The sequence below is a fragment of the Panicum hallii genome, chromosome 9 (genome assembly GCF_002211085.1).
Source record: "Panicum hallii strain FIL2 chromosome 9, PHallii_v3.1, whole genome shotgun sequence".
Lineage (NCBI taxonomy): Eukaryota > Viridiplantae > Streptophyta > Magnoliopsida > Poales > Poaceae > Panicum > Panicum hallii.
In genome coordinates, this window is record NC_038050.1 from 9,454,987 (window position 1) to 9,478,918 (window position 23,932).

Genomic DNA, 23,932 nt, shown 5'->3' on the forward strand with positions numbered 1-23,932 from the left:
AAACTATTTTCTTGTTTCATCATCACCCCCCCCCCCCCAAAAAAAAAAGAAAAAAAACTTTTAAAGCACAATAGAAAATGCTGTATAGAAATGGGGGTTGTTATATGGATGGAGTCAGAGTCAAAGTTGATCCAGTAGAAGAAATTATTTTTATACCATTTTTTTTAAAAAAACTAAAGACTGTTTTAGATTAGTCTTGAACAGAGTAACTAATGGGTTCTGTAGCCTACACATTGGTAAACATAAAGATGGCAAGTTGTCAACACTTAGTATATAAGTTTATGTAATCTGTCAAAATCTTACTTAGTGCTAGCACACACAATGCTATAAATTCTTTATCCAGTAGGGAATGTAGCATCATGACTTCAGTGTAGTTTCTTCTCGTAAAGAAAAAAAGCCAGCTATGGTTTAAAATTTCAACTTTGGATATCCATCATCGCCCTTTAGCATATATAGATAGGTTCTTATAGGCAACAAGTAGATCTTAAGATGCCTCTATAATTTACATGTGCTTACTTCTGATGGATGTGAGAACATAAGTATAGCACATACAAGTTCGGTGTGCCAAGTTGACATTGTCAAAGCTTTCACAGAGCACAAACCCAAAACCTAGAGCTCCTTAATTCATTTGCCTTAATACAGAACGATTCTTATCAGATGATGATGGACAAATATGTGAATAACTGAATATATGCCTCGAAAATATCTGTGCCAAACATCCTCTTGATTGAACAAGAGATCAGCATATTAGTGTAGGGAATTTAAGATATAAGCATATTATATACGACTAATGTAGATATGCTCAGATTCTAGAACAGAATTTGAATAACTCAGGTGAAGCCATAATTATACAACAAGAATAGTTGCACTTAACATCAGTAACGACTTCAAAATTGAGTTAAGAAAGACATGTTCCATCTTCTATTAGGTTTTCTACCTGACACCAAAGTTGATTGTACATCTGTTTTCTGTGTTCCCTGCGTGCGTATTCATGCTGTCCAAGACAGAGATTTACGAGCACTAACATCATCTTGAAGAGCAGCTGCCAGCTCCAGCATCAATGAGCAATTTGTTTCCCTGTATCCTCATCGATGTCGTCGTCACTCTCCTCATCCTCGGAAGCAACACCTGCTTCCATGTCCTCCTCGTCCAATTCATCTCCATCAACTTCATCATCATAGTCCTCCTCATTATCACCATCCTCCCCTTCTGCACCAAATTCCTCCCCAATCATTTGCTCGCCACGACTACTCTTACGATCCTTGCCCTTGCCCTTTCCAACCTCCTCCTTCCCCATATGCATCAAATGGAGGTACTGATACCTTATCCCCATCATTGGGTGCTTGTCCACCAGCATATGCCTCCGGTATGACTCCCTAAGCACCACCGTCTGCATCCTCAGCTTGTGTGACATGTAGAAAATCCCAGGGTGCCTAGCCACCACCTTCCTGAACCCCGGCGGCAGCCGCAGCGCCTCCCCAAGCTTGACCAGCACCTCCTTCTCCATCTTCTTCCCCACCGTGAGGCTGAGCACCTCGTGCAGAACCGCCACGGTCCTCTTCTCCGTGATGTCACTCCTTGGCGCTAGATGCGACCCATCCTCGTAGGGCGAGATGTACGGCAGCCTCTGCCACTCGTCCAACCACTTGCGCACCTTCTTGTCGAGCTCGAACCCCCGGGGGAAGGAAAGCGGGAAGGCGACCGCGTCGCCTACCTTGTACCCGCCGGTGCGCTGCGCGTAGGACTGCATCGCCGACACGGCGAGGTCCTTCCTGTAGCAGACGAGTTCGAGGAGTGTGCCGTCGGGGGAGAGCGCGAAGTAGTCCGGGTAGTTGGGCAGCAGCGACCGCTGGAAGTCTGGCGCGAGGCCGAGGTCGAGCCGGAGCCGCGCGACGAGGCGGAGCGGCAGCGCGCGTGAAGGGGCCAGCATGAGCAGCCGCAGCAGGCGGTCGGCGGCGTCGGGGCGCGTGGCGTCGACGACCTGTGCCTCGGCGGCGTGCAGCGCGGAGAGCCTGGGCGTCGGGGACACCTCGATGGGGTGCGGCGAGAGCGCGAACGCCGACGGGTAGAGCCGCAGGAAGCGGAGCGGGCGGAATGGGAACGGGATGGTGGAGGGCAGCGAGTGCAGCGGCACGGCGTGCGGCGGCGGCGTGGCGGCGAGGAGCGCGTCCTTGGCGAGCAGGAACGGCACCAGGTGGCGCTCCCGCTCCACGGCGTGGTCGAGGGCCCGGTCCCGCGCCCACGGCACGCGCGCCTCCAGGAGCCCTCGCACCGGCACGAGCAGCGCCGCCGGCGCCCGCCGCGCCCGCGCCGGCAGCAGAGGCATCGCGGGGGTTTTGGGAGGGGATTTTGCCGAGGAAAAAATGCGGCGGTGGGGGAAAGAGTGGGCGGTAGGTCAAGGGGAGTGTCGAGGGCGTCGAGATGGGCGGATCGGAGGTGTGTGATCTCGTGCCAAGTTTGGTGGGTCTGTCCCGGTTGGGCCGCTGGGCGCCGAGAGATTCGGCCCAAATGAGAGGTCCCCGGTGGTGTGGGCGAAAGCTCGCACGGAATAGGCGGGGGAAATGGGAGCAAAGACGAGGGGAAAAAAATAAAAACTAAATTGGCCGCTTTGATTGATGCGGCGATTTGGAAGAAACCGCGACCGATCACACAGGTGATGATGCTCAGCTGCGACGCATTCGAGTTCGTGTCCATCGATCGTAGTGTTTGTGGAAATTTCTCTCTGACGATCAGAGCTTCGCCTTGTTTGATCATTGTGCTAGGATTCGGCCTTTCCTCGCTCCATCGATTGGCCATGTCGTGACGATGGGCGCGCAATGAGTCGAACCGGTCCTCCATCCCCTTCACCGGCGCGTTATGTTCGGCGGCGGCGCCGTCAAGCGGTTCATCGAAGGCCATAGGCAGCACAGATTCGTGAGGTGAGCAGCATTTCCCTCCCCTTTCCTTTTTGTTCTTGATCGACGAGCCAATTGCATGCTGACTGAAAGAAATCTGCATGCGTGGAGGCGCGTAGCTAGGCTCAACGGCGACGACAGCCCGAGGAGGATGTCGTACGGCGGCGCGGACCGGTCGGGCCTCCAGATCGACTATGCGGGCGTCGGCACCGGCGCCGGCGTCAGCGCGTCCCGGCGGCGGTTCGCGCCGACGGAGTCGCTGGCGCGCGGCGTCATCACGCAGGGGTCGGCGCAGCTGCGCACGATCGGGCGGTCGATCCGCGCGGGCGCGACGATGGCGGCGGTGTTCCAGGAGGACCTGAAGAACACCTCCCGGCGCATCTTCGACCCGCAGGACCGGATGCTGGTGCGCCTGAACCGCGCGTTCCTCATCTCATGCATCGTGGCCATCGCCGTGGACCCCATGTTCTTCTACCTGCCCATGGTCACCGACGAGGGCAACCTGTGCGTGGGCATCGACCGGTGGCTGGCCATCGCCACCGCCGTGGTGCGCAGCGTGGTGGATCTCTTCTTCCTGGTCCGCATCGCGCTGCAGTTCCGCACTGCCTACATCAAGCCCTCGTCCCGGGTGTTCGGCCGCGGCGAGCTGGTGATCGACACGGCGCAGATCGCGCGCCGCTACATGCGCCGCTTCTTCGCCGCCGACATCACGTCCGTGCTCCCGTTCCCGCAGGTGGTGATCTGGAACTTCCTGCACCGCTCCAGGGGCACCGCCGTGCTGGACACCAAGGACCGGCTGCTCTTCATCGTCTTCATCCAGTACATCCCGCGCGTGGTGCGCATCTACCCCATCTCCTCGGAGCTCAAGCGCAGCAGCGGCGCCTTCGCCGAGACCGCCTACGCCGGCGCCGCCTACTACCTCCTCTGGTACCTGCTGGCCAGCCACGTACGTGCAAGCAGCCAGCAGCAATTCTCCCGTATCTCCATTGCAGATCGATCGGCCGCGACCTCAGATAGATAGGTCCTCACTTGCAGATCGTTGGTGCCTTCTGGTACCTGCTGTCCATCGAGCGCGTGAGCGACTGCTGGCGGGACGCGTGCAACGAGTTCCCCGGCTGCAACCGCATCTACATGTACTGCGGCAACGACCGGCAGCTGGGGTTCCTGGAGTGGCGCACCATCACCCGGCAGGTGATCAACGAGACCTGCGAGCCCCAGAAGGACGGCCGCGCCCCCTTCAACTACGGCATCTACTCGTCGGCCGTGGAGTCCAGCGTGCTCAAGTCCAAGGACACCGCCTCCAAGTTGCTCTTCTGCCTCTGGTGGGGGCTCGCCAACCTGAGCACCCTGGGCCAGGGCCTCAAGACCAGCATCTACACCGGGGAGGCGCTCTTCTCCATCGCGCTCGCCATCTTCGGCCTCATCCTCATGGCCATGCTCATCGGCAACATCCAGACCTACCTCCAGTCCCTCACCGTGCGCCTCGAGGAGATGCGCGTCAAGCAGCGCGACTCGGAGCAGTGGATGCACCACCGCCTGCTGCCGCCGGAGCTCCGCGAGCGCGTCCGCCGCTACGACCAGTACAAGTGGCTCAACACGCACGGCGTCGACGAGGAGGCGCTCGTCCAGAACCTGCCCAAGGACCTCCGCCGCGACATCAAGCGCCACCTCTGCCTCGGCCTCGTCCGCCGGGTCCCGCTCTTCGCCAACATGGACGAGCGCCTCCTCGACGCCATCTGCGAGCGCCTCAAGCCGTCGCTCTGCACCGAGCACACCTACATCATCCGGGAGGGCGACCCCGTCGACCAGATGGTCTTCATCATCCGCGGCAGCCTCGAGAGCATCACCACCGACGGCGGCCGCACGGGGTTCTACAACCGCAGCCTGCTCGAGGAGGGAGACTTCTGCGGCGAGGAGCTCCTCACCTGGGCGCTCGACCCCAAGGCCGGCGTCTGCCTGCCCTCCTCCACGCGCACCGTCAGGGCGCTCTCCGAGGTCGAGGCCTTCGCGCTGCCCGCCGACGAGCTCAAGTTCGTCGCCGGCCAGTTCCGGCGGATGCACAGCAAGGCGGTGCAGCACACGTTCCGGTTCTACTCGCACCAGTGGCGCACCTGGGCGGCCACCTACATCCAGGCCGCCTGGCGCCGCCACCTCAAGCGCAAGGCGGCCGAGCTGCGGCGCAGGGAGGAGGAGCTGGAGAACGAAGAAGGCAAGTCCAGCATCAGGACCACGATACTGGTGTCGCGCTTCGCCGCCAACGCGCTGCGCGGCGTGCACCGGCAGCGGTCGAGGCGGGCCGGGGCCGTCAACGAGCTCCTCATGCCGGTGCCCAAGCCGAGGGAGCCCGACTTCGGGCGCGACGATTACTGACGGGTTTGAAGGGCGTAGCTTAATTACTGGTGGCAAAACGTTGTCTAGTGATGTTTGATCTCTGGTGTAGTATGAGTATTTCTGCTTGTTGCATATGGAACTCTGATTCAACTCTCTCACTAACTGTAGAATATTGAAACATTTGTTAGTGCTGTGTGCCAATCAGAAAGCTAATTCTTCTTACCCTGTTTGTAAGAGGATGTTCTGCCAATAGTGACTTGCTCAAACCATTGCAGCATTAAGCAATCAGCATCTCGCAGAAAAAGAACAAGATCCACTCCATCCAGCAATGCTTTCAAGTATACATCTCAATACAAACAGAACGGCTATAAGCCTGTACCGCAACGAATGCCTAGCTATATGGCCAAACGAACACAACAGAAAATATTTCATGGCAGCAACGATTCCAACACATTCATCAGCCGTCCTATTGGCAGATTTGCTCGACCGCAGCCACGATCTGGGCAGGCTGCACCACGGTCGCATCCTCCAGGGTCGAAGCATATGGCGTCGGCACATCCTGTGATGACAAGCACATGATGGGGGCGTCGAGGTAGTCCCAGAAGTTGTCGATGATGGCCGACCTCAGGCTTGCACCGATCCCTCCTGTGCGCATGCACTCCTCCACGATCAGCACGCGGTGCGTCTTCTTGATGGAGTTGCCAATTGTGTGCAGATCGAACGGCTTCAGCGACCTGATGTCAATGACCTCTGGATCGTAACCTTTGTTCACCAGAGTCTTTGCAGCCTGCATCACGTGGTACCTCATACGCGAGTACGTGAGGATGGTCACGTGCTCCCCAGGCCGCACCATCTCAGCCTCCTCCAAACAGAGCACATATTCCTCGTCGGGGATTTTCTCCTTCAGGTTGTACAGAAGGACGTGCTCAAATAGCACCACAGGGTTCTCACTCCTGATGGCGGCTTTCATCAGACCTTTAGCGTTGTAAGGAGTTGAGCAGGCAACCATTTGCAGGCCAGGGATAGACTGGAAATATGACTCCAGACGCTGTGAGTGCTCTGCGCCAAGCTGCCGACCAACACCACCTGGGCCACGGATCACGAGTGGGATTTTAAACTGGCCACCAGAAGTGTAATGAAGCATGCCACAGTTGTTTGAGATCTGGTTGTAAGCAAGGAGCAGGAAGCCCATGTTCATGCCTTCAACAACAGGCCTCAGCCCTTTCATTCCCGCTCCAACTCCCATGCCAGTAAATGAGTTCTCAGCAATAGGGGTATCCAGGACTCGGAGGTCTCCAAACATATCAGCCAAACCTTTTGTCACCTTGTAAGAACCACCATAATGACCAACATCTTCACCAAACACGCACACTGTTGGATCCAGTTTCATCTCTTCTATCAAGGCCTCACGAAGAGCCTCAAACAGCAAGACCTCATGACTGAAAGGAAAAGTGAGTAAAATTAAGAATATGCAGTTGAGCACATAAGAAATCATGATATTAAAGATCAAGTGTAGCCAAATATTAGTCTAATAGTCAGTCTTTACATACATAAAGTTTAAAGCATAGGTGAGTTACAAGAGAAAAACTCCATTTGCAGGAGAAACAGGAACAGTTAGCAAAAGATTATTAGAGTTTCTAACATATTGCTAACCATGCAAGCAAATCAACGTGTAGTGCCACATAGGCACATAGAAGTGACATAGCAGCTACAGAATATGACAGCAAGTAATTCCACATAAATGGCTAATTATGCATGCATAGTACATCACATATCACAGAATGACATTAATTGCCACATAAATTGCTGAATTTAGGGCATTGGTGCATTATTTGTTGAAGTGGTACTTATGATCTGATTTAATTACAGCAAGAGTCTTGTACCATGGTTAGCTTCAGTGACTTCTATTCCCCGCTGCTTGTCCAGCTGAGCCTATGAACATGTGCCTCTATTTGCACTAATTATTTGGAAGAAGGAGAGATTATGCCGACAGGGAATAGAGGAGAATAGTTGGTCTGTGATGAATGACTTAAAATAAAAACTGCAACCAAACTCTACAGCAAATATTATGTGGTGTACCCCTTTGGGAGATGTTCTAATCTAAGATAACTACATCATTGTGGCCGCGGTTAACACACAAGTCAACAAATCCTAATCAAGTTCTAAGTTGTGCAAAGTCCATTGTACAAATTTGCCTATCGCCACAGATGAGAATTACTACGAAACTAATTCGTTGGTTTTGTGTAGATCCCGAAGCGCCATTGAGTACTTAGCTAATAATAGTACATATATACTTCATGGACAAGAAGCAGTGCAACGTTCTTACCCGTCGGATTTGGAGGCCGCGGCGCTCGACGGCGCATCTGCCTTTGCCTGCACAAGAGAACACGCACGGAGAAAAGAACAGTTCAGCACACCAGCAACAGATGCCGACGCGCCGCGCACGTCGCCACCAAAGGTAAACAGGTAAGAAAAAAAAATCAAATCAAAGCAAGGACACGCAACTGCAACCGCCGCACGCGCCACAAGCCGGACGCGTCCCGCCCTCGCCGCCGGCGCCGGCGCCACGCGCACGCTCCTCGCCGCTGCAGCTGCGAACACACGAAGCAGGTAACCACAATCTCATCAAGGGATCCGATGCAAATCCGGCGCTTGGGGAGCAAAGAGGCCTACTCGAGGTGGATCTGAGAGCTGCACAGGGGGCGGTGGAAGGGGCGGCGGCGCGCAGCGAGGATGCGGTCGCCATTGTCGGGGATCGGGATCTCGGAACGCAGAGGTGGCCGCGGCGGTAAGGTTTGCGTTTATAGGCTGAGGAGGAGCTTGGGTTTGGCTGCGCGGTGGAATGGAGGAGGAACGGAGGCGGCGGCGGAGAGAACGAGGCGGGAGGGGCGGACGGTGAGAGGAGAGGAGGGGGAAGCGGCGGGCGGAGATGGGCTGTGGCCTGTGGACGGGGTCTGTACACACTACGGAGGAGATGGATCGATTTGGTGGGCCACTTCTTCGGCCCATAGATTTCGAACTTTGGACTTTCAATTTCAAACGGTCGAAATCAGATTACTAGCACAAAAGACTTCGTCCCACTTGGGGTCAAATACACTTGAACAAGTGACAAGCACCTTCAATTAGTTTGTTACATGGTGATAGCAAGCACCAAGTGCGGCTTTTGCTTACTGCCATCACCCATCAGTCAAGCTTGTGTAACTTAATTGTTCCAACACAAAGAAACAGCAAGATTACACCCTTTGCCAAAATCAATAAATCGAGATTGCAGGCTCCATGCAGAAATTCAAGGCGACAAAATGACACATCATAAGCGGCCAATCTTCACTTGTAGCCGGATGATGATGTCGCAGATTATTGATTAACTATCTCAGATGAGAAATAACCATCGGTGTGCTTGTCCTGCAACTTCAATTGACTCAAGAACAAGAGGGCTACAGAGGTCGCTGTTGCCTGCATACATGTATGGATCTTCATCACCGAGAGTTTGAAGCTGAGAACCCGGAGGTGTATTCCCGGAGAGATTGTTGAAAAACATATTGAGATGGCTTAGTAAATGCAACGATGCCATGCTCTGAGGAATCACACCAGAAAGCTGGTTCCATGAGAGATCAAGTTGAACCCATACTGCCAACTATATCTGGAATATGGCCATGGAGGAAATTTCTTGAGAGATTCAGCCATTTCAGGTTCTTGAGCTCCACAAGAACTCCAATTTTAACAGGAGTTCCTCTTCATCAGATAAAGGATCCTGGTGTACTATCTTTCTTCTCCTTTGATTGTAATATATCGACTCTCAGGCAATACCACCAAAATCATTAATCAAGACAGCCAGTTTTCATGAAACATACAGCATATATTTACATGGACGGAGAGTAGCGCCAGCGGACTGGCAGAACCATCAGCAACCCTCACACAATGACACAACACAACCACCAGAAATGCATCACATCGCAGTTCACAGCTTCAATGCCACAAACAACACGAGGAGGTGATACACCAACCTGCTCAGCAGCGTTCCGGCAGCGTCGTGGCTCCGGCAGCCGCCGCTCCTGGGCCTGGTCCGCGACACGGCCACGCCGCCTGACCGGTACGCCACGCTGGCATTCCATCCCGCGGGTATGGCGTTGCTGGCGACGAGCACCCTGCCGGAGCTGAAGGTCAGGCGGATGTTGAAGGGGCCCTGGAGGGGTGAGCCGGAGTTGAGCTTCCACACGGCGCCCCACGACTGCTGCATCGGCGCCCACTGCCCCGTCCCGCTCTGCATGATGTCCACGGCGTCCAGGTCGCTGTCGCTGTCCTCGTACTCGATGAGCACAGCCAGGTAGTTCGGGTTGGAGCCAGACTCCACGGAGAAGGTGACGTCCACTCCAGGCCACTGGCACTGCACACTGTACAATAATAGGGTAAAGATTTTGTTAGCACATCACATAGCGTTTATAGAGCTGAAAAATCGCAGGGCGGTTACAGAGGATTCGTGGCAAATCGCTTTCCAGTAAGCAAACAAGCATTGTGTGTGTACCGGGTATACTGGATTTGGATGGCGCCGGCGCCACGCAGCTGGCTATCCTGGCCGGGCTTTGCCATGGCACCAAATGCTGTCCCACTCATGTCGAAGTGCACCTGATCATCCGGACACGGGCAGTCAGGACACTCGTCGGTGATGACAACCGTCACCGGGTTACCAGAGCAAGCATCATTGCCAGTGCACACCACCTAATGAATCTTCCAAGTGTCAAATTACAGATTGCGCGAACGTTAACACATGGTTTCTCAACCGCTAAGGTATACATGCACACCTGATAGCAAGAACCACAGCCCTTGCCAGAGTCGTAGATGGAAGAGCAGCCAGCGGCAATCATGGAGGAGAATGGTGGCTGATCGACAGTGTTCTGGTACCCACACGCGCCACCTGCAACATGTGAATGAAAATTTCATGCAAGTTACTTTATAAGGCACGCCAGTTTGAAAGAGGTAATACATGGTATTAACTGGTGACTATTATGCGTTGACTTTTGATAAGCTCTTACCGTCACTTCCTGCACCATCAGCTGCACCATACCATGTAGCAATGCCATTGGACCAACCAGAGAGCTCACGGCGGAACTCAATGGATGCACAAGGGTGGAGGACAAAGGCGAAAGCTGTGATGGCAATGAAGGACACCTGGAGCTTGGAGGCCATATGACTACACCCTGTGATAAGTAGCTACCATTGATAAGGCGAAAGACACTGGACTTGCACTGGGAGGGTGCGACAGAGAATATTAGCGTACTGAGAAGAGTGTTTCACTGTGTGATGGACAGTTTGTGTAAGGACGTAGGTACAAGAACAGGCAGCGATTCTCCTTGGGGATTACAGGATCTTGCAGTGCAGTTTTTCTAACATAAAGGCATTGTCACCCATGCCCTGCCATGCAGCAAGACAATAAACCCTTGCCAGCTGGGTGTAAATTTGGGAGCATCTTATCAAACCAAATCGGTATGAGAAGGCATCCAGTTCTCATCAAACCAAAATGCTTGCATGAGGTCCTGAATTGCTAGTCTGACCTTACTTTTTTTTTCTTTTGCTAACCAAGGAGAGCTTACAGTATTTAAGCCAATGGACCACAGCAAGCATCCTTACATGATGAATTATCATAATTTTGTTAAATTTGATAAAATCTAATGCTTCAAAGCTGATATGATGGAAATATGGAGTGGAATTTCGCAATGCTCCTTGCATTCTTGTCATAATGCTGTACAGCTGTACTGTAGTATCACCTTGCCTCTGTTAGATAGAGGCCAATGCTTCAAAATATCTACGATAACCTGAGAAGTCCAGGTGGTTGCAGATAAAAAATAATGCTTGTAGGCGTCATGCAAGGTCATAGTTACTAAAGAGATCTCCTATGGAGTAGTGTAGAATATGGTGAACATAAATGGTCTGGTAAATCCCAATTATCAATGATTTTCTACTTAGCGTAAATCACTAGGGGAAAGATACATATATTAACTCTAATCTATTATTTCCTTACCTGTACATAAAAATTATAATGATAAGGTGGCAATCAGAAGTTAACCACCCATTCTGAGAGTATTTTCTTCATTATTCTCAGAGAGTGATGTGCTCTATCTAGCCATGGTTTATCAAAGGATTAGCTGCTCCTGATCAATTGACTTAACAATTTTAACCTCTGCACAAATTTTGAATCATGATTCATGATAGCCTCACCCAGCATTCAGGCATAAGGAGTCAAAGCACTATGCGGATAAGTTGATATACCACCTTTTAAAAGCATCCAATCATTCACATAATTAACTTACTTCCTCAGAGAGTCTAAGATTAACTCTTTGCACTAGATGCAAATTACATGTTGACCCATTCAAGACAGTTTAGTTACTGTGCTAGATCCGGAGAATCATTTTGCATTTTTCCATTCAAGTTTTCCTCACAACATTTTCCAAGGGATAGAAGTATTTCAACACCAACCTGTGTGCCTCCAATCAGTAAAACTACAGTGCAAACATCTCCCAAACAAAAAAAATTGGGGAAAAAACATCACACTCAGTCAGTTAGTTAACTCTCTATTGCTAGCAAACTACAGGATGCTCTAGCTTATCACCATGCCATAGACTCCATATCTGGCTCACAGATTCCCAGTCTGACCATGGCCGGCACATGCCCTTTTCTCTGTCTCTTCTTTTTACATGGAAAACTTATAGGTCACATGATATAGTCACACGAATCATTGTATCCGAAACTTCATAACTGTAATTTGGCAACTCTCAGAAAAAAGAACAACTTTAGTTTGGCTGTCATATGGTCATACCTCGACAGCAATTTCTGATCTGAGGTAGGACTAGCTTGGGTCACTAACTGCGATAAGAACTTGACATTCACCATCTAGCCGCATCGCCTTGAAGGCTTGAACAGAATCGATCCAGACCTTCTTGAACCATACGTTTGCAAAGATTAGACTCACCTGAGAGCAAACTATGTGGTGCCTTCTTTTATCAGCTAAATGCACAATCTGTCCCAGGAATGGTCAGGCTTGTATACTACCGACTTACAAATTGCAAATCATATCTGAGACAAATTGCCTAAGGTGTAAAACTACCCTAGGCCCAACGAAGTTCGAACTTGAGTTATCAAGATCAAAATTAACCTATGCCGAGTCGACCCAATTGGTTCCTCTGAAAAAGAAGCGGCTGACTAGCTGTATGCCTGTATTATATCGACAGTGGAACTTGAATTGTTAATTTTGACGCAGTTACAGATGACCATAGCTGAGATGACACAGAGAATTCCAAAGGTTTACCCGATGGACTTGAAGCGACCATGGTCTGAATTTCACTATCCCCAACACAATAGTAGCAGCAGAGCAGAATTTACCTGTAGGCTGTTGGCTGTTGATACCAAGTCAAAAAGCAGCGCAGAGCACGCAGCCGCAATGCTCGCACGCACCCACGCGCACGCCACCAGCCCGAGCCGCCGCAGACCTAGCCGCCCCCCACCGCAGTCGCTGCAGCGGGCACCGCAATGCCGGCAGACGTCAGGAACGAATCCAGCAAGAGGCGAGCCTTGATGCTCGAGCGCGCCAGCTGTGCCTGCGGCGGACCAACAGCCTCCGAATTCCCGCCGCCCGGGGACGCGGGGCGCGCAGCGACGAGTCGGTCGGCGTCGGGGCCCGGCCGCCTGGGGGCCAGGTACCTGGTCCCCACCGGGGAGTGGAGTGGCGGCGGCGATGGCACGTGTTGTATCTCGAATAGAGGTGGTTGATTTCGTGGAATGCAGGCAGCGGCGGCGGGACGAGGAGGAGCGAGCGCCGAGTGGTGGGGGCTGGGGTGGCGGGAGCGGAGGCCGGAGCTGGGAGAGAACGAGGGGAGTGGGAACAGGGTTTATGCTTGCCCTTGTTGGAAAAACCCAGACATGGCATGGAGATTGGAAAGTGACTCGCATTTGCCTCGGAATGGCTCGGATGGGAGGTGATGATGCGTGCCATCATAGTCTCTCAGCATCAGTCATCTCGCGGGGCGGCCACGTCACCACCGACCACCCGGAATTCAACATCGAGGAAGAGAATTCGAGAGAAGAAAGCTTACACGACAGCTAGGATAATAGACTAGTTAAAAGGACGGCAAGTCGGCAAAAACGATTCTTGTCCTGACTTGCCAAGCAAATCCAATCATGACTATGAACGGTTTGGTTCATGTTCTATACAGACGTCAGAATAAAGTTACATCTGCATTAAAAAGTTGTAACAATCTTTTTTTTAACTTGGCTTTCCAATCTATCGCAGTTCCATATTCCAACGTGAACTGACTTCACTCCATTATCTAAAGGTTTTTCCACATTAAAAAATTGAATCTCAAACTTTAACCTATAAACCCAAACTTTCAATTCAAAACATGCGTATCTGAGCTCACTACTATCCGGAGAAAGAATCAGAAATTTGTCCTCCTTGTCCCTTGGGAAATAGGAGCCAGGTTGCTTAACCAACTCAATCAGTTTCATGAAACGCTTTACATGGATGGGTATTGTCAAACCAGATTAGTTGCATACAGAAACTAGACCACAACAAAAACGCCCACAACACCACGGGTACTCCATCATCTTAGGCCTCAGCTACAAGAAAATATCTAAATACACAACTAAGTCCATCCGGGTCCCTAATCTGCATCCCAAAACTACGAAAGCTGAATTTGCATCAGAATTCACAACGCCAATACCACAAACAACAGAAGGTGATACACCAGATCGCTAAATGCACCGGCCGCCTTGTAGCCCCGGCAGCCAGCACTCCTGGGCCTGGCCCTGGTCACTGCAACGCCTCCTGACCGGTATGACATGCCGGCGTTCCACCCTGCAGGTACGGCGTTGCTGGCGATGAGCACCCTGCCTGAGTTGAAAGTCAGGCGGATATGGAACGGGCCGTGAAGGGTGGAGCCAGAGTTGAGCCTCCACACTGCACCCCACGAATGCTGCATCGGAACCCACTGCCCCGTCGAGCTCTGCATGATGTCCACGGCCGATAGGTCACTATCACTGTCCTCATACTCAATGACCACGGCCAGATAGTTTGGGTTCGAACCGGAGTCCACAGAGAAGGTTACATCCACTCCAGGCCATTCGCACTGCACCCTGTACATCCATATGTGCATGGGTCATGACAAAGGTCAACACAAATAAGTTGTAACGGTGGTTGCAAGCAGCCATGTCCTGAATGAGCGGCATACCGAGTGTATTGGATTTGTAGGATGCCAGCACCACGGAGCTGATCGGCCAATCCAGGCTTTGCCATGGCACCAAACGCCGTCCCACTCATGTCGAAGTGGGCTCCCTCGTTTAGGCACATGCCATCACTTGCTTGGCTCAGGCACGGACCGCCACCAGGGCCCTGGTCGGTGATGACTACAGTCACAGGGTAACCAGAGCAAGCTTGATTGCCAGAGCATGCCACCTGATGAATCAGCATTTCCAAATTTATAATGGCAGAAATGCAGCATGCGATCGCCTCGATCACAAGGAGTACACGCACCTGGTAGCAAGAACCACACCCATTTCCAGAATCGTAGATGAAAGGGCTGCCGGCAGCAATCAAGGACGAGAATGGTGGTTGGTCGACAGCATACTGGTACCCACATGCACCACCTACAAAGGGCATCAGAATAACTATTACAAGCCACACACCGCTCTGAGAAGAGCTATAATACGGCAATTTGTGATGACAGATATTCTTTCATGAGAAATGTTATACGACTATTACCTTCACTTCCGGCACCATTAGGATCACCATACCACGTAGCAATGCCAGTGGTCCAGCTGGAGAGCTCATGGCGGAACCCAGTGGACATGCAAGGATGGAGTGAAGCAAAAACTGTAATGGCAATGAAGGACAAGCGCTGAATCTTGGAAGCCATATTCTGCACTGTGACAATAACCTGCAGGTGATAAGATACAAAATACCATAAAATTGCAAGGAGAGAGAAGACGAATCGAGCAGCTTATGTGATGATACAGGGGGCAATTAGTGTAATTTTGACGGGTCAGCGAGCCCACTTCCCGCTGGCACTCTGGATAGCTTGAGACTGTTCATGGATCAAACGACCGCCCTCCTGGGCCGTGACTTCCTCCAGGCCCACGGTCCCGACCGGCCGGCCGGTCGGCAGGAGCCTCGACCCGCGTCCCTGACCGAGTGGACGACCAGGGCCTAGGTCCATACCATGGTCCTGAACTAAGGGGCCGATCGGACTCCGTCGTACACATGTCGCTGCCCCCGACTGACGAGGTTGGGGGCCGGCCAGGCCTTGCGCACTGACGGTCCTCAAGAGCAAGTGTTGAGGATAAGGGTGGATGCCGAAGTCAACTTGCCGTACACGGCCAACCACCCTCCACGGGGCTACAGTCCCCCTTTGTTGCCACAGCAAAGGGACGCTATTCCACCTACCCGTCCTCACGAAGGGACGGGGCACAACGTCATCATGACACGACGGAGTGACAGGGCATGGCGCCAAGGACGGGGTGTGACTGCCGTACCGTACTTATTGGCGCACACCCGCCCCCGACCGACGGAATGCGATATACAGGGAAGGAACGTGACGGCCACACCGCGAGACAGGGCTTGGACGGTGGCCGTCTAAGGACTCCGACTGACAGAGCTGACGACCCCGACCGGTGGGGTTAGGATCTCTCTCTCTCTCTCTCTCTCTCTCTTTTCTTACCCTTAGTTCCCCTGTAAAGTAGACCCCCCTTGGACTATAAAAGGGAGGGTCAGCCGCCTAGGAAAGGGGACCGAAATCCAAGAGATTCATCCTCCACTCGAAAGCTTGTAACTCCCCAACTCTCACGAGCATTTGGGCTCAAACAATACATCCGACCGACCCCCGACTGGACGTAGGGCACATTTGCCTGAACCAGTATAAATCTTAAGTCATTGTGTGCCAGGCCACCTTCGATCACGACGCACGATACACACTTCGAGTAGGTTTAGCTGCCGGCCATTTTCGGAACCGAAAAATTTGCTAGATGATTAAGGACAAAATAACAGGACAGGGTTGATCTTTATTTTGCAGTGCAGTTTTGTGCTTCTACTATAAGAAGACATCACTATTCATCACTAGCAAAATAGTAAACCTATAATCAAAGCCTAAATGGGAGAAGATTTGGGAGGTGGGACAGGTATAAAGTCGCTAATGAGGTATATGCACATTCAAACTAAGTTGATGATACCTTGACATGAAAGGATAAATCAAAAGGCATGCAGATGCAGCCCTAAGCTGTTATTCAGATCTTACAGTATATATAAGCCAACATGCCACAGCAGATCCTACGTTATGATATTTCAGAATGATAGAACTATGAGTATATTGTGCAAAGGAACGTATTCAAAAATACCCAACAACATCTAAGATAACAAGAAAGGATTATGAATCGAAAGTTCCTCAGACCTCTGGACCCACCTAAATTATTTAAACCTTCCTATTATATCCTCTGTACTCACTTTATCTCTTTTGTATTGTGATTATGGGCTTAGCATATGAAATCGTTAAGTCATTGCAAAGTAAGAAAATGCCACTAGGGGGAGCCAGAAGCCAAAACAATTTCAAGGTGACCACTGGGCCATAGTGAATGCTGGTAGTTGAGGTATGACTGTTTTCTGTACGAAATTGGCATCTATGTTCTGAAGTGATGATAAGGGCTGGATAAAAACTTGAAGGAAAATTCAATTGTTAATACAGAAACTCTGTAAGATCATTAGTTTCTAGTTTTTTATTTTATGGCCAACCACTTCTACCTTCCCAAGAGAATACCCATGTCCTGGTAGCCAAATATTTGTATCATATGACCTATGATTTTTCTTTGAAAAAGTACAAACCCCTGGATTGAATACTTATATCTTTGACAGCAATTGCTTGACCTCAATATTGGCTACCGGGACCTTGGTTGTTAACTGCGATCCTTTCACATTTATGCTTAAAATCTGCTGAAGTGTTAAACCCCACCTACAAGCATCTGGCCATATGCTATTGGTTGAAATCAATACCCCCTCCAGAATGATGCAGCTTTCATACTCCCCGCTTCCAATTCATATCTGACTCTAGTGTACCACACTAGTCCTAATCAAGTCACTCTCGGAAGCAAACCTAAAGTAAAGTGGAACAATTCGCCGGTTCCTCTGAAGACAAGATCCACTTGAACTCTTTGTTCTGTATATGCGTACTGAAGCACCATTTTGGAACCAATTAGTGAAAACTGAGAATTGCGTGCTGAATTCTTACGGTCTTATCTGCTGGGCTTGGATGCCGCCGCCTGCCGCGAAGCCAAATTCCCCTGCACACGGAAAACAGACTTCAGTACACCTGTGATAGACCAAGGGAGAAATAAAAGCGTGGGATTGGAAGCGCACCGCGCCGAACCTGGTCGTCCCGCCGCAGCAAGAAGCTATCTCCCCGCCGCAGCCGAAACGGCAAGCCGCTCCAATGCCAGCAAAGCTCCGAGCGCGCTAGCCTTGCCTCAGGCAGATCCGAAGCCAGCGGGCCCCACCGGAGCTGCGGCGGCGAAAGGCGCGGCACGCGACGACGAGGCGGCCGCCATTGGAGCTAGCTCGCTCGGGGGTTGCGGCTTCGGCCTAGGTGCGGAGTGGCGGCGGTCAGTTTTATGCAGTTGTATTGCGAGGAGAAGGGTGGGTTCGGGTGGGCGGCGGTGGTGCCGGAATGCGCGTGGTGGCGATGGAGAAATGTAGGCGGCGGCGGCGAGGAAAAATAGCCAAGGGACGGTGAGGGCAGGGGAACGGCGCCTGCGAGCTCCGACTCCGAGAGCAAGGGGATGAAGGGGTTTATGCTCTCTTTCCACCTTTTCTTGAAATCCGAATAGAACCCGGAGGACCAATGATTGTTTCGTTCAAAGCTTTCTTTCTTTTTTAACAACTGGGTTCAAAGCTAATTACCTTTTTGTTTCTCTCTCACATCTCCTTCACCTTACTTCAAATCTCACGTCTCATTTTATAAGACCGTCATTCCATTAACGTATAATGTTACTTGCGCCTATTGTCTTTGTTGCAGTAACTTGTGATTTATTATCTCTGTTGCATATACTACCTTCATCCGAAAAAAAAAGATAATGCTTCACACTGGCAAAATTATCTAACTGCAAGTTAATAAGGTTGTTGAATCGTGAAGTTATTCCGATCGGAAGGGTTATCACATTACGGCATCCCTATAGTTGACTGTAGTTAAACTTTAGATAAGTTTATGATATCTTTGTAAATGCAAGCTGTCATTATGAAAGAAGAAATATGAATGGTAAGTACTGAAATGCAGCACCATTTTGTATTGTCTACACGTATAAGTAAGTATTAGATCAAGAATTTTTTTTCTTGAAAAAATATGCTTCAGTGAGCAACGAGGAGTACCGCTGCGCGCCCACATAGGGCAGGCAGGATCAGAGGTCAGCTACGTGCCAAGGAAAACACGCGTCCCATCCGGTTAGCCGTTAAGCACAGACGACCACGCAAGAAGAGCGAGCCAAGTAACATCACGTCACAACCGGTACACCAGAGACGACACGAAAACGTGACACGCCAGTACGCCGACGGCCCCGTAACCGTAGCCCCGCCGCCGGCCACCGGGCGCCGCCGCCGCGGCAGCACCGGATCCCTCCGGCGATCTGCCGCCGTCCCGACGGTCCGCGCACGGCGGCGCCACCAGGTAGCCGCTCCCCTGCAGCCCCCTGCCGACGCAGAGCTCGTCGTTGCCCCGCACGTCGAGGCGCCGCCCGAGCCGCGCCACGAACTCCCCCGGCAGCGCGATCTCCCCAGCCAGCCGGTTCTGGCTCAGGTTCAGCTGGCCCAGGTGCGGCAGGGCGGCCAGGGTCGCCGGGATCGGCCCGTCCAGCCGGTTCCGGTCCAGCGACAGCGCCGTGAGGCTGCCCAGCGCCGCGAACGCGGCCCGCGGGATGGGCCCCGTCAGGCCGCACTCGGACAGGCCCAGCACCTGCAGCCGCCGCAGCGCGCCGACGACGCTCGGCACCGCCGTGCCCAGCGGGTTTTCCTGCAGCAGCAGGTACTGCAGCTTAGACAGGCCGGCCAGCGAGCCCGGCAGCGGGCCCGCGAGCGCGTTGTGGCTCAGGTCCAGGAACACCAGCTCCCGCAGCGAACCCACCTCCGGCGGCACGCGGCCGGCGAGGCGGTTGTGGCTCAGGTCCGCCTTCTGCAGCCTCCGCAGCTTCCCCAGCGCCGCCGGCACGCCGCCGGCGATGCCGTTCCAGCTCAGGTCCAGGATGGTCAGGCTCGCCATCCCTCCGATCTCTTCGGGTATCTGCTGGTGATGCGGTCACGCCGCGCGTAGCAACGAGCAGACGTTTAATCGCATGACACGTGACAAGACAATGTTGCGTGCGCGCACGTTTGGTTTTACCTCGCCGGTGATGTTGTTGTAGCTGAGGTCGAGCTGCTGCAGCGCGGCGAGGCCGGCGAGCTCCCTCGGGATCCCGCCGCCGAACCCGTTCTGCGATAGGCTGAGCACGCGGAGGCTCCGCAGGCCGCCCAGCGTCGCGGGTATCGGGCCCCTCAGCCCCGGGTTGGACTTGAGCACGATCTGCTCAAGCGACGACGGTGGCCCGCCCGCGAACAGCGCCGCCGACAACTCGACGCCGGCGCCAGCGAAGCAACCGAACAGTGAGAGCGTCTTGAGGTGCGGCAGGCCGCGCAGCGATGCGGCGTCGAGCCTGGCCCCGGGCCGGCAGGGTGGGGTGGCGACGTCGGGCCCGAAGTGGAGCCGCGACGCGCGGAGCACCCGCGCGTCGTCGGGGGCCGCCTCGCACTGGAGCCCCGGCCACGGCGTGTCGGTGCAGGGCCGCGGGTGGAGCTGCGGCCACGCCGGGTCGCCCAGGAGGTCCGCCATCACGCGGAACACGGCCGCCAGCTCCGCCCTCGGCAGCTGGGGCACCGCGTCCCCGGCGCCGGGCTGCGCGGTGGCGGCTTCGAGCTGGAGCAGGAGCAAGATGGCCAGGGAGAGAGCGAAGGAGAGGGAGGGAGCCATTGCGGGTGGTGTACTTGCTATTGCGGGTGGGGTATAGCGCGAGGGCATAGGGAGGTAGGTCACCTGGTAGTGTGTTTAAATCTAGGACATCTATTTTCAAAAACATTTTTGGTGAAACATTTTTAAAATTTTTGTGAGGACGAACTGACTGATCACTGACGAGTGACACAAGCTCCAAGAACAACGGGGAGTGCGCTGCCAGCGTGTCCGGCACAAATCAACGAAAGGCGCATGGCCACGGTGCAATGCGTGTGCGCACCGGATCAAAGCGTCATTACTACTAAAGGCCTCTGGCTCCAGGGGGCCACGGGGCGTACGGGTCAATGCGCAGGGTGGCAGAGGAACGGCGTCGCGGCCGGGTCGTGCGACCGCGGGTCAGGTGTGACTAGCGAAGCGTGCGCAGTGAGCCAGTGACAGATCAAAGAGAGAGTTGCGAATGCGAAAGAGGGTTGATGGTGGGCAGCACGCGATCGGACGGCCGTGCTCGGATCCTGGATTCAACGCGGGGGAAAAGACGCGGCGCGAACGCCAACGGCGGCAAGGCCTGGGGCCTGGGCGGCGGGCCCAGCGTACGCCGTGGCGCGTCGCGTTCGTACTTGGGCGCAGAGGCGCGGCATACAGCAGTGCCTGCGATAGCTGAGGGATCCAGCAAGCAGCTAGACGCAACACGCAAGCGCAGGGGTACAGCTTTGCTTGGATAATCGACACCGGGAGCGGCTGCCCAACCTTGACACATCGAATATCAAGCATTTTATTCTTAGGGCCTGTTCGTTTCCAGCCCTCTAAATTTTATACCCATCACATCAAAGAGAATCTTGCTATTTAAAAATATTAAATAAAATCTGTTTATAAAACTTTTTGCACAGCTGGGTGCTAATTCGCGAGACAAATTTAATGAGCCTAATTAATCCATAATTTGCAACAGTGATGCTACAGTAATCATCCGCTAATCATGGACTAATATACCTCATTAGATTCGTTTCGCGAATTAGCACTGGGGTTCTGCAATTAGTTTTATTATTAGACTTTATTTAATACTTATAAATGATAAGATTCTCTTTGATGTGACCCCTCTAAACTTTAGACCCCAGGAAACGAACACACCCTTAGACGACTTAGTATCTCCGTTTTTTTAAGAAAAAAAGTTCAATTTACTCCTCCCAAGTATAGCGAAAGTCTGAATAACCTTCTAAACTATAATTTGGTTCAATTTACCTTCCAAACTATGCTATTTAATTTATTTTACCCCGTAATACAATTTGTTTTTTATTTTTTCATGCACAAGTTGAATTTTTAATTTCAAATTTTACAGAGTAGTAATGGACATCACAATGCATATTAAAAAAATATTATAATATTTTCATCGTTATTTTTATATAATTTTAACTCCAATAATTAATTTATTATTAAATATCCTATCATATTAAAATAATAAAAAAATATGATATATTTTTTATAACATGTGTTATGATGTGTACTATCATCTTATAAAATTTCAACTTAAAACTCCACCTATGCATAGCGAAATGAAAAGGATAAATTATATTAGATGGTAATTTGAATCAAAGAGCATAGCAATAGTTCAAAGGGTTATCCGAATTCTGAGTGTAGTTGAGAAAAGTAATTTAACTTTCTTTTTATAAAAAAATTTAAACTGTAGTACCTTAGTTTACACGAAACATGCGGAGCTAAAGCCAGATAAGCCGTCTAAGACGGACCTTTCATTCGTCGTTGGCATTATGGCATATCACCTGCCAATCATGCCTTGATCATAGGTACCCTTTGTATGGAGTTAGAGGCGCCGATGTAAACGTATATACTACCCGTATACTTTGGCACCGTATCTTTTTTTTAAAAAAAAACTTTGGCATCGTACGACCCAAGCGTCCGGGTGGCTCGGATCGCGTCCCTGCGGCACGTACGCAGGAACAGTGGAGCACTGCTACTGGTTGTCCTGACGGAGCCAGGGACCCGTGCTGGCCGTGCCCGTGTATGCTGCCGCCACTGCAGCAAAACCTGCCCCCCCTGGCGCGCGCAGCCCACTGCGGAGACCGACCCGACCTTCTCGACTGTGGCGCTCCAGTAGGCCAGTAGTACTGTAGTACCGCATGGCTCGGCAGGCCGGCAGTGCGCGAGCTGACCCACGCACACGACGCGCGCGCCCCCCGCGGCCCCACGGCCCGGTCAAACACGTGCGCGTGAAAAGGCGTGGCGAGAGGAGGCGCGAGCAGGCCGGGCAGGAGGCAGGAGCAGGACAGGGTCAGTCAGGTTTGTCCTAGCCGAGCCGGGCCGCAGGCCGAGCAGTGGCTGGCTGGCCATCGCGTCGCGGCAGCGCGGTGCCGGCGCAGGGTGCTAGTGGGCGGCAAGGGGGGTACGGGCAGGCAGGCAGACTGGCCAGAGGCGAGGCCGCCGGGGGGGGGGGGGGGGGGGGGGTTATCGTGCACGTGGATATCCGAAATGTTCGGTATTCGCATCCGTTTAAACATTAATATTTATATTCATAACGTATTTAAATTTAATATAGTAGTAAAATAGATACATTCGAATCTAATTTTTATTATTTTTCTCTATCCGATTCCACATCCGTATTCGACAATATCCGATACAATTTGTATCTGTTTTCAATAGAACTGTTAAAAAGGTTATATTTATTTTTCATAACCAACACTATTAATTTTTATAATAAAATTATAAGAAGATTAAGTTTACTCGTAAATATTCATATCTTATCTATTCATAGGTGAAATTACTTTTATAATTTTTTATTATATATTAATTAAAAATATTTATATATTTATTGAAAATATATTTTTATTTCTTATTTCATTTATTAAAATATTTATTGATAAATAAGCTATTTTTAACAAGCTATGTTTGCTATATTATCATACTTTAGTTTGTATATATATAACTGTTTCATATTCTAAAACTATTAATAAAGAAAATAGTTAAATGTTATCCTATATATCGAGTAAATATCTGAATTCAAATCCGAATCCGATGCATCCATTTTACATTCGTATTCGAGAATATCCGAATCCATATCCTTATTCGAGTTAAAATACGGTAAAAAATACTATCCGAATTCGATTCCATACATATCCGATCCGTTTCCATCCTGAGCGCACGAGACCTCGCTGACCCCCTCCTCCCGTCCTCCGGCCTGAAGCCTGATCCGGTGATCCCCTCCCCCTCCCCGCCTCCTCTGCAAGCTGCCGGCTGCCGAGCGCTGAGCGCGCGCGGCCGCGGCAGCTGTGGCAGGGCGAGGCGCCAGGCAGAAGGTCGGACGGGTGCGCTGTTCCGACCGGGAGGGCGCGTGTTGATGCCTTAGAGCGAGCGAGCGAGCAGCCAGCAGTATTCGCGCGCTATCCTATCCCTGGGCTGCTCGCACAAATCGTAAGCGCGGCCCGTTCGCACAACTCGCAAGGAGGCCCACATCAGCTTTCTTGGATGGAAGTTTAGGCCCATTATAAGAGGGACCGAGTAATAATAATAAGCCAGGTCTGTTGCACATGTTGACCCCAAAGCCTAGACCCCTCAGTCCACTCGAGCACGAGCTACTAATCAATCCGCGTGACATGGGCAACGGCGCCGAGACAGGTGGCACCCCAGGCGCCCGGCTTCACTGGGAAGCAACGCTGGACATCCACGTCACGTGGGCGAGCCCAGCACCTACATGCCAGCTCA

General features: G+C 51.8%; 5 protein-coding genes and 1 long non-coding RNA gene across 6 annotated transcripts; 1 reads left to right on the top strand and 5 right to left on the bottom strand.

The window, feature by feature from the left end:
• Positions 1-672: 672 nt before the first annotated feature.
• Positions 673-2,379, bottom strand: LOC112875538 (protein WHAT'S THIS FACTOR 1-like). The gene has a single exon (XM_025939419.1). The coding sequence runs from the start codon at positions 2,324-2,326 to the stop codon at positions 1,058-1,060; it is 1,269 nt and encodes a 422-aa protein (XP_025795204.1). The 5' UTR covers positions 2,327-2,379; the 3' UTR covers positions 673-1,057.
• An 834-nt stretch (positions 2,380-3,213) lies between these two features.
• Positions 3,214-5,295, top strand: LOC112877503 (putative cyclic nucleotide-gated ion channel 9). Its single transcript, XM_025941820.1, has 2 exons — positions 3,214-3,840; positions 3,930-5,295. Exons 1-2 carry the CDS (start codon positions 3,229-3,231, stop codon positions 5,262-5,264), a joined length of 1,947 nt encoding a protein of 648 aa, XP_025797605.1. The 5' UTR covers positions 3,214-3,228; the 3' UTR covers positions 5,265-5,295.
• A 223-nt stretch (positions 5,296-5,518) lies between these two features.
• LOC112875568 (pyruvate dehydrogenase E1 component subunit beta-4, chloroplastic) lies at positions 5,519-8,134 on the bottom strand. Its single transcript, XM_025939451.1, has 4 exons — positions 7,899-8,134; positions 7,731-7,816; positions 7,552-7,598; positions 5,519-6,664 (listed from the first exon to the last, which is right to left on the bottom strand). Exons 1-4 carry the CDS (start codon positions 7,969-7,971, stop codon positions 5,692-5,694), a joined length of 1,179 nt encoding a protein of 392 aa, XP_025795236.1. The 5' UTR covers positions 7,972-8,134; the 3' UTR covers positions 5,519-5,691.
• An 895-nt stretch (positions 8,135-9,029) lies between these two features.
• On the bottom strand, positions 9,030-17,661 carry LOC112872727. The gene is made up of 10 exons (XM_025935793.1): positions 17,614-17,661; positions 17,486-17,537; positions 14,974-15,148; positions 14,746-14,858; positions 14,444-14,667; positions 13,937-14,348; positions 10,256-10,433; positions 10,025-10,137; positions 9,748-9,941; positions 9,030-9,616 (listed from the first exon to the last, which is right to left on the bottom strand). Exons 3-10 carry the CDS (start codon positions 15,125-15,127, stop codon positions 9,184-9,186), a joined length of 1,821 nt encoding a protein of 606 aa, XP_025791578.1. The 5' UTR covers positions 15,128-15,148; positions 17,486-17,537; positions 17,614-17,661; the 3' UTR covers positions 9,030-9,183.
• LOC112878230 lies at positions 11,617-13,151 on the bottom strand. Its single transcript, XR_003225664.1, has 2 exons — positions 12,600-13,151; positions 11,617-12,200 (listed from the first exon to the last, which is right to left on the bottom strand). It is a non-coding gene; the product is annotated as an uncharacterized LOC112878230 (long non-coding RNA).
• A 1,084-nt stretch (positions 17,662-18,745) lies between the features above and the next one.
• LOC112872728 (receptor like protein 29-like) lies at positions 18,746-20,143 on the bottom strand. Its single transcript, XM_025935794.1, has 2 exons — positions 19,622-20,143; positions 18,746-19,522 (listed from the first exon to the last, which is right to left on the bottom strand). The coding sequence occupies exons 1-2, from the start codon at positions 20,105-20,107 to the stop codon at positions 18,746-18,748; spliced, it is 1,263 nt and encodes a 420-aa protein (XP_025791579.1). The 5' UTR covers positions 20,108-20,143.
• Between the last annotated feature and the right edge of the window lie 3,789 nt (positions 20,144-23,932).